This window comes from Sturnira hondurensis, unplaced genomic scaffold (assembly GCF_014824575.4).
Source record: "Sturnira hondurensis isolate 20B ecotype Veracruz unplaced genomic scaffold, ASM1482457v3 Scaffold0007036, whole genome shotgun sequence".
Lineage (NCBI taxonomy): Eukaryota > Metazoa > Chordata > Mammalia > Chiroptera > Phyllostomidae > Sturnira > Sturnira hondurensis.
The window spans coordinates 7003667-7014080 of record NW_028079667.1 but is presented as its reverse complement, the minus strand read 5'-3'; the positions used below and the strand labels follow the sequence as shown (position 1 = coordinate 7014080).

The following is a 10414-nucleotide window of genomic DNA, read 5'->3' as shown; positions in this document are numbered from 1 at the left end:
AAATTGTATTCTTCATTTCCTCTTGTCCTTTGGTGATAGTTTCTATTTCCTTTTTCATGTTGATATAGTTTGCGGAGAGCTCATGGTAGCTCCCCTCTAGTTTCTGGTAGCTCCCCTCTAGTTTCTGGTAGCTCATTGTGAGCTCTTTGAATTTCCTGATAACTAGTGCTTTGAATTCAATATCTGATAGCTGACTTGCCTCTCTTTCATCTAACATTATTTCTGAGACTTCCACCTTTTCTTTCATTTGGGCATTGTTTCTTTGTCTTCCCATTGCTTATGAGACTCTTCTTGTTAGCTTCAGCTTCTTAAATTGATCTGTTCTGACTCCCTAGGTTTATGGTGTGAACTTCTGTAGTAGAATTCCTGTGAAATTCAGTGGTGCAGTCTCCTGCAGGTATCTTGATGTTCTCTGCTTCCACCTACTCCTTTCTTTGTGTGTGTGTGTGATCAGCTGGAGGGGGAGGCAAAATGGTTTATGACAGCAGGAGATTACTTTATGATATTTACAGTCACAGCTGGTAGAGAAGGGATATAAGATCTTTAGGATCTATTTAGTGTTAACTGTAATCTTCAACCCAATTTGCCACCTCTAGGAAAGGATAGACCAAAGATAAGTCTCTTGTTGGGGAGGGAAGGCTTGTGAGTTGTATCTAGAAAGCAGTGAGGTTGCGGGTGGTCAGATTTTGAGGTAAGGTGAGAGTATAGAATAGTAAATAGACGTAGTGTGTGAGCAAGTAGAGTTAATCACTACAGTAATAGAATTCAGGAACCTGTAAAGTGGGCTAAGACCCAAGAGATGTGTTGTGAAGTATTTACAGTGGTGTAGAAAGCAACAAACAAACAAACAAACCCACAAAAAAAGGGCAAGAGAAGTGAGGAAAAAGCAAGAAGTTTGGGGTGAAATGAAGAAGGACTAAAACATGAAAAAAGAAAGGAGAGGAATTAAAAATAAAAGAAAAAAAAACTCCTTCCTTGTTGGTTTCAAACTGTCCAATCCGGTTTTTCTGGTTTCGATGGGACCCGTCTGTGGCCTGGGTTGTAGGCCCAGGCGCACACCCGCCCACCAGCCAGGCTACTAGAGTGGGGTGCTGGCGCCTGCCCACCGGACAGGCTGCCTTGGTCCCACTGGATCTGGTACTGGTCCTTCCCAGTCCTGTGGCTGGGTGAGAAGCAAGTCAAGCTGCCTTCACAGGAGAACACCTCAGTCTACTTTCCAGTAAAAACTTCTCCAGAAAGCGTGCCTCTCAGCCCAGCCCAATCCCCAACCTGACTGGTTAGTACAATGCTCCACTCAAATTTCCTGGGCTGGCAGGCTGGTGGGCTGGCGACCACAGAGATCACAACTGAACATGGCCCCCTGACCTTGCCACCCTCCCTGCACACCTAGGCAGACAGGTCTCTGCCACCCAGCCCCACCTAGATGGTGAGAGAGGGAGCCAGCTCTTCCAGGGACCCCGCAGCCAGCCCAATGCTCCACTGGGTGCTGGGCTCCCTATGAGTCCTCCATGGCACTGGCCACAGACGGAAGCCTCTACACCCCTAACACAGCGGCAGCGGTGTCTCTGAGGCTCTTGTTTCGGGCTGGCAGAGGGCAGCCGGTCCTGCCGCTGCCACTTTTGTCTTTACTCAGAGTTGCTGGGCTCCCGCTGAGTCCTCTGTGTCAGACACCCCGATGCTGGCCATAGACAGAAGCCTATGGGCCCTGGAAGCTGTGGCAGCAGCAGCTCCGAGGCCTTTATGCACCAGGCAATGGCTGCTGGTCCCGCTGCTGCTGCTTTTAACTTTACTCTGGTATGCCTGGCTCCCGAGGGCAGCCGGCCCTGCTGCTGCCGCTTTTGTCTTTACTCACAGGTGCCGGGCTCCCGATGAGTTCTCCGTGGCAGATGCCCCTGTCCCTGGGCACAGACGGAAGGAAGCCTCTGGGGTCCGACCGCTGCAGCAGCTGCCGCTCCGAGGTCTTTACGCGCCGGCTAATGGCTGCCGCTGGCCTGACCGCCTCTGTCCTTACTCCCATTGAAAAGATCATACACCATGACTAAGTGGAATTCATCCCAGGGATGCAAGGATGATAAAATGTTTGCAAATCAATAAACATAATACATCACATAATCAAAAAAAGACAAAAATCACATGATCATATCAATAGATGTGGAAAAAGCATTTGATAAAGTACGGCACCCATTTATGATAAAAACACTCAGCAAAGCAGAAATAGAAGGAGCGTTCCTCAACCTAATAAAGACCATATATGAGGGACCTACAGCCAACATCATACTCAATGGGCAAAAACTAAAAACTTATTTCTGGCCAAGATGGAGGTGTAGGTGGAGACACTGTGCCTCCTCGCACAACTAAATTTAAAGACAACAAAGTTTTCAAAACAAAAACGCAGCCAAACACAGAAAATTGAACTGTATGGAAGTCTGACAACAACGAACCATTCAGCCAGACCAGTAAGAGAGACAGAGTCAGTGGCGGAGCGGGTTGGGCAGAAAAGATCTTTTGGTCAGACCGACCCAGGAGCATAGGCAGCGGCAGTTGGTGTGGGGTGGCAATAGGCGGACCCAGTGAGGGTGCAGGGGGGCTGACTGACTGGGGTCACACATTCGCTGCAGATAAACCAAGTGAAGGAGTGAACAGTGAGACAGACCACTCAGGCTAGGGCCCCAGGGACAGGAATTAGAGCCTGAAAGCACCAATTGAAAAAATTTTCAGGGTCGAGGTGCCAGGAGAGGCTCTCAGGCTCACAGACTGTTTGTTGGAGAGACCCACAGGGTCATGAAGGGTACACAGGAAGAGCCAACCTCTCTAAAGTACTGTGACACACGGACATGAACAAAAGGGGGAGATGGCAGGCACACACACCTGGGAACCTGACCAGAGGGGCCCAATTTGCTTGTGGGAAGCTGCAGAGGGGACAGAAATCTGAGAGAGAGCAGAGCAAAGCACCATTACTTTTTTCCCTCTCTGCCCCACATACAGTGTCACAACCCAGCACAACTGGGTCGCCTGGCCCTGGCGCACACCTAAGGCTCCGCCCTTCATACATAACAGATGCGAACAGACCAAACATTATGATTCAAGAACAGCTCAAAGCCCCAGAGCCTATAATTCTAAGTGACCAAGAGATAGCCAAACTTTCAGATGCACAGTTCAAAATACTGTTGATCAGGATGCTCACAGAACTGGTTGATTTTAGTCATGAGTTAGAGAACAAATGAAGGCTAAACTAATTGAAATGAAGGGAAATGAACAGGAAACCAATAGTGATGGAAAGGAAACTGGGACTCAAACCAAGGGAGTGAACCAGAAGGAAGAAAGAAACAACCAAACAGAAAAGAAGGAAGAAACAAGAATTCAAAAAAAAATGAGGAGAGTCTTAGGAATCTCCAGGACATCTTTAAATGTTCCAACATCCAAATTATAGGGGTACCAGAAGGAGAAGAGGAACAGCCACAAGTGGAAAAGTTATTCGAACAAATAATAAAGGAGAACTTCCCCAGTCTGGCAAAGGAAATAGACTTCCAGGAAATCCAGGAAGCTCAGAGAGTCCCAAAGAAGTTGGACCCAAGAAGGAACACACCAAGGCACATCATCACTACATTAGCCAAGATTAAAATGAAGGAGAGAATTCTAGAAGCAGCAAGAGATAAGGAGACAGTCACCTACAAAGGAGTTACCATCAGACTGTCAGCTGATTTCTCAAAAGAGACCTTACAGGCAAGAAAGGGCTGGAAAGAAGTATTCCAAGTCATGAAATACAAAGACCTACAGCCAAGATTGCTCTATCCAGCACAACTCTCATTTAAATGGAAGGGCAGAAAAAGTGCTTTCCAATAGGGTCAAGTTAAAGGAGTTCATCATCACCAAGCCCTTATTATATGAAATGTTAAAGGGACTTATCTAAGAAAAAGAAGATAAAAAATATGAACAGTGAAAGGACAGCAAACTCACAGTTATTAACAACCATATCTAAAACAAAAGCAAACTAAGAGGACAGTTAGATCAGGAGCAAAATCGTAGAAATGGAGATCACATAGAGGATTAGCAACAGGGGAGTGGGAGGAAGAGAAGAAGGCAGAAGGTATAGAGAATAAATAGCATAGACAGTAGGTAGAAAATAGACAGGGGGAGGGCAGGAATACTGTGGGAAATGCAGAATCTAAAGAACTGTGACACATGGACATGAACAAAAGGGGGGATGGTGGGGGAGGGGTGTGCAGGGTGGAGGGGAGTGAAGGGGGGGATGGGACAACTGTAATGGCATAATCAACAAAAAAAACTAAAAACTTTCCCACTAAGATCAGGAACAAAACAAGGTTTTCCACTTTCATGCACCTATTCAACATAGTATTGGAAGTCCTAGCCACAGCAATGAGACAAGAAAAGGAAGTAGAAGGCATCAAAATTGGAAAGGAGGAAGCAAAACTGTCATTGTTTGCAGATGACAGGATAGTGTACATAGGAAATTCTATAGACTCTGCCAAAAAACTGCTCAACCTAATAAATGAATTTGGCAAAACAGCAGGATACAAAGTCAATATTCAGAAATCAAAGGCATTTTCATATACCAACAATGAAATATTAGAAACAGAAATCAGAGGGGAAGTCTTAGTTCATATAGCAACAAGAAAAATAAAGAACCTAGGAATAAACCTAACCAAGGATGTAAAAGATCTGTACTCAGAAAACTACACAACACTGAAGAAAGAAATCAAGGAAGACACAAACAAATGGAAACATATACCATGTTCATGGATCAGAAGAATTAACATCATCAAAATGTCCATATTATCCAAAGAAATTTATAGATTCAATGCAATACCTATTAAAATACCAGTGGCATATTTCACAGATATAGAATAAACACTTCAAAAGCTTATGTGGAACCATAAATGACCCTGAATAGCTACAGCAATTTTGAGAAAGAACAGCAAAGTAGTAGGGATCACAATACCTGATATCAAACTATATTATAAGGCCACTGTAATCAATGTAGCCTAGTACTGGCATAAGAACCAACCCATGGAATAATGGAACAGAAGAGAGAGCCCAGAAATAAACCCAAGTCTCTACAGTCAATTAATATTTGACAAAGGGGGCAGAAGCATAAAATGGAGTAAAAATATCCTCTTCACCAAATGGTATTGGGAGAACTGCACAGCTACATGCAAAAAAAAAAAAAAAAAAAAAACCAAAAATCTCAATCACCAATTTACACCATACAAAAAAATAAATCCAAGGTGGATAAAAGACTTAAATATAAGCTGTGACACCATTAAAGTCCTTCAGGAAAACAGGTAGGAAAACTCAGATACTTCATGGAGTATATTTAATATATTTAATGATGTCCCCTAGGGCAAGAGACGTAAAGGAAAGAATAAACAAATGTGATCTCATCAAAATATAAAGCTTCTGCATGACTAAAGAAAACAGTATTAAAATGAAAAGAGAACCAACTGTATGGAAAAACATTTGCCAATGATACCTGAGACAAGGGCTTGATCTCCAAAATATACAAAGAACTCACACGACTTCACTCTAAGAAGACAACTAACCCAATTAAAAATGGGGAAAGGACTTGAACCAGTACTTACTTCCCCAAGGAGGACATACAGAAAGCCCAGAAACATATGAAAACATGCTCAGTATCACTAGCCATCAGAGAGATGCAAATTGAAACCACAATGAGATACCACTTCACACCAGTCAGAATGGCCATCATAAACAAAGTAACAAGCGTTGGAGAGGTTGTGGAGAAAAGGGAACCTTAGTGCACTGTTGGTGAGATTGTAGACTGGTGCAACCACTGTGGGAAACAGTGTGGAATTTTCTCAGGAAACTAAAAATGGAATTGCCTTTTGACCCAGCAATTCCACTGCTAGGATTATATCCTAAGAACCCTGAAACACCAATCGAAAAGAACTTATGCACCCCAATGTTCATAGCAGCACAATTTACAATAGCCAAGAGTTGGAAGCAACCTAGGTGCCCGTCAGTAAATGAATGGATCAAAAAACTATGGTACATTTACACAATGGAGTACTGTCCAGCAGAAAAAAAGATGGATCTCCTACCCTTTGTGATAGCAAGGATGGAACTGAAGAACATTATGCTAAGTGAAATAAGCCAGACAGGGAAGACAAATACCATATGATCTCAGCCTTAACTCAAACCTAATCAACAAAACAAACAAGCAAGCAAAATATAACCAAAGACATTGAAATTGAGAACAGGATAACAGTGACCAGGGGGGAAAGGAGAGGGGGTAATGGGGGGAACAGGTGAAGAGTTTACAGGAACAACTATAAAGGATCCATAGACAATAACAAGGGGTGGTCGAAACAAGGGAAGGAGGTGGGGAAGGCTGGGGTGGTGGGGAGGGATGAGGGGAAAGGCAGAAACTGTACTTGAACAACAATTCAAAAAATAGTGTTGGAAAATAAAATGATTAGATAAAAGTTTTATATTAGGACTTCTGGCCAAGATGGAAGCATAGGTATATATACTGCGCCTCCTCACACAACCAAAAGAAGGATGACAACAGCTTTAAAAACAACCAGAACTAAGAATATTGAACTGTATGTAAGAATATTGAACTGTATGGAAATCCAACAACCAAGGACATAAAGAAGAAACATTCATCCAGACCAGTAGGAGGGCCAGAGATGGGTAGCCAGGACAGAGAGGACTCCCAGCAAGGCAGCGGCTGGAGGACTGGGGCAGCAGCAGCATCTGGTGGACCAGGTGGTTCCATATTTGCGTGCAGATAAACTGGGAAGAACAACTGGGGGGCAAGACAGACAGCACAATCCAGGGTTCCAGCATGGGGAAAGAAAGCCCCAAAACTTCTGACTGAAAAAATCTGTGGGGGTTGTGGAGGCAGAAGAAACTCCCAGCCTCATGGGAGAGTTCTTTGGAAAGACCCACAGGGTTCTGGAATGTACACAGGCACCCACACCCAGGAATCAGCACCAGAAGGATCCAGTTTGCTTGTGAGTAGTGGAGGAAGTGACTGAAAGCTGGCTCAAGCCAAGCAAGCAGCATTTTTCTGTTTCGAACCACTCCCTCACATGTAGTACCACAATACCTCAACATGGGTTGCCCTGCCTTGGCCAATACCTATGTCTCTGCCCCTTACTTTTTAACAGGCATGCCCAGACAAAATAATGTACGAACAGATCAAAGCTCCAGAAAAAATACAACTAAGCAGTGAAGAGATAGCCAACCTATCAGATACAGAGTTCAAAACATTTGTAATCAGGATGCTCTCAGAAATGGTTGAGTGTGGTCACAAAATAGAGGAAAAAGTGAAGGCTATGTAAAGTGAAATAAAGGAAAATGTAGACGGAACCAACAGTGAAGGGAGGGAAACTTGGACTCAAATCAACACTTTGGAGCAGAAGGAAGAAATAAACATTCAACCAGAACAGAATGAAGAAACAAGAATTCAGGAAAATGTGAAGGCCTCGGAACTTGCAGAACAACTATAAACATTCCAACATCCAAATCATAGAGGTGCCAGAAGGAGAAGAAGGAGAGTAAGAAATTGAAAACTTATTTGAAAACATAATGAAGGAGAACTTCCCCAATCTGGCAAAGGATATAGACTTCCAGGAAGTCCAGGAAGCTCAGAGTCCCAAAGAATTTGGACCCAAGGAAGCACATAGCAAAGCACATCATAACCCAAGATTAAAGATAAGGAGAGAAACTTAAAAGCAGCAAGAGAAAAGGAGACAGGAACCTATAAAGGAGTTCCCATCAGACTGTCAGCTGATTTCTCAAAAGAAACTTCACAGGCAAGAAGGGGCTGGGAAGAAGTATTGAAAGCCATGAGAGAAAATGACATATCCAAGATTGCTCTATCCAGCAAAACTATCATTTAGAATGGGAGGGAAGATAAAGCACTTCCCAGATAAGGTCAAGTTAAAGGAGTTCATCATCACCAAGACCTTATTACGTGAAATGTTAAAGGGACTTTTCTAAAAAAAAAAAAGAAGATAAAAAATACAAACAGTAGAAGGACAACAAACTTACAACTATCAACAACCAAACCTCAGAAAAAAACAAAAATGAACTAAACAAACAACCACAACAAGAACAGATTCACAGAAATGGAGATTACATTGAGGATTATCAGTGGGGAGGAAGGGGGGGAAGAATGAGGGAAAAGGTACAGGGAATAAGAAGCAAAAATGATAGGTACAAAATAGACAGGGGGAAGTTAAGAATAGTATAGGAAATGTAGAAGCCAAAGAACTTATTTGTATGACCCATGGACATGAACTAAGGAGGGAGGAGGGAATGCGGGTGGGAAGGGGAGTAAGGGCAGAGGGTAATAAAGGCAGCAAATAAAATAACTGTAATAGCATAATCAATAAGATATATATTTAAAAAAATGTCTTATATCACAGAGAGGCAGTCTATTGCAATACATAAAATTGGTCTCTCCAGTAGTTGGCTTGGATTCAAACCCCAGCTGTCACTGAATACCTATGTGACCTTGTGCAAGTTACATACCTTTCTGAGCCTTACTCCGTAAGGCTGTAGCAAAGATATAATGAATTAATGTATGTCCCTATGCTGTATATATGGTTAGTACTCAATAAATACCAGATGTTATTATTATCTTCATTTAAAGCACTGCACAGAAAGGTTCAGTTACTCGCCCTGTCCACCCAGCTAAGATGTGACAAAGGTTGCAATCAACCCCAGACCCATTGGAACAGATCATGTGCTATTCATTCTACGAACAGCCTCCCTTGGACATTTAAAAGAAATGTTAAAGTTTTCTTTCCATTCTGTTTTTCTGGGAAACAGTATTTTAAGTTCTTTATTCTAATTCATTTTCTGAGTGAGAATAAACACATCACTCAGAAAATGAATCAGCCTACATCACCCTGCCAGGTACCCCATACAGGGCTTTGTCACTAATGGTTGATTCTCCTGGAAGCTCACAGATCTCCCCATGGAGCGCCTGCTCTAACAGGTGCTGTGCAAGAGAAGCCCCTCCTCTCACTGTCCTCTCTGGTCACCACTTGATGGGCCACGACCACTCAGGTTCATGGACATCCAAGTGCAAAACCCCTCTACAACCTGCTTTCCCCAGGGAAACATCGAGGCTGAAATAAAACCCCATTCTAATATTCACAGAAACAAAGCAACTAGTAGTGACTGAGCCCTTAACATCTGCTAAGCTTTTCACATCATTTCATTTTCCTGCCTCCTCCGTGAGACTCTTGCATTTAGGTGCTATAGCTAGACAGCTTGGCTTGTCTCCTGGCTCTGCCCCTTACTATCCATGTAAGCTTGGGTGGGTGACATAGCTGTTCTCTGTCACAGCTGGTAAATGGGGATAATAAGAGTACCTACTGCACAGAGTTGTTGTGAGGATTATATGAGTTAGTATCTGTAAAGTGCTTAAAACAGTGCTTGGTACACATTAGCAGTATAGTATATACATTGGCTTATGAAAAAATAATTTTAGCCCTGCTGGTGTGGTTCAGTGGATTGAGCACCCACCTGTGAATCAAAGGGTTGCTGGTTTGATTACCAATTGGGGCACATGCCTGGGTTGCAGGCCAGATCCCCAGTGCAGGGCACATGAGAGGCAACCACACATTGATGTTTCTCTCCCTCTCTTTCCCCTGTCTTCCCTTCTCTAAAAATAAATAAATAAAATCTAAAAAAATAATTTTAAACATACTCTATGGTTCCCATTTTCTAGATGGAGAGGTTCAAATTTGAAGAGTGACTTGCTGAAAGCCAAAGAGCTTGTAGGCTGCAGAGTGAGGATTTGAACTCAGGTAGTCTGACTCCAAAGTACACTTATCCACAGTGCCCCCAGTATTCTGAGTGTATACCCAGAACTCCCTGCTGATAGCTCAGCTCCCCAGGTTAGCACTGGCTGAATGCACAGCCTGCCCTCACCTGATATTCCCCAGCATGGCAATGATGAGGCCCAGGGCCAGACCGTGGGCCAGGGCCGGCTGCAACAGTCTGGTTTCTGGCTTGTTCTTGATGACTGACAGGCACTCAATGAAGATGAAGAGGGCAGAGCCCAGCAGTTTGACCAGGCTTGGCTGCACACACTGCTCATACCAGGACCCATCCGCCTGCCCTCCACGCTCGGGTCCTTTCCCTAGCCACTGCCAAATTCAAGGTCACCCATAGATGCAGTTGCCTGCAGAAGAGGAAAGGGAGAGTGAACTTGGAAGGATGGGCAGCCCAGGAAGAAGCCCTCCACCCACCAACCTTAAATTAATTCTCAGTAACCTGGAAGGGCCAGGCTGGAGACGAAATGGCAGTGGTGGGCTCATCTCTGCAGACACCAGGGCTAAGGCCACATGGGATAGGCCGTGCCTAAATTGTTTGAGAACCCACCTGCACCAGGACTCTCTCTCCTAGGTTC

The 10414-nt window shown here is 43.8% G+C and overlaps 1 protein-coding gene across 1 annotated transcript in view; it reads right to left on the bottom strand.

Moving 5' to 3' along the window:
* The window catches only part of AQP8 (aquaporin 8), a 25650-nt gene extending 15476 nt beyond the window's left edge, over positions 1-10174 (bottom strand). The window contains 2 exon segments of the mRNA XM_037051076.1: positions 9934-10117; positions 10120-10174. Of these exon segments, the coding sequence (XP_036906971.1) occupies positions 9934-10117; positions 10120-10174 (239 nt within the window).
* Positions 10175-10414: the final 240 nt, after the last annotated feature.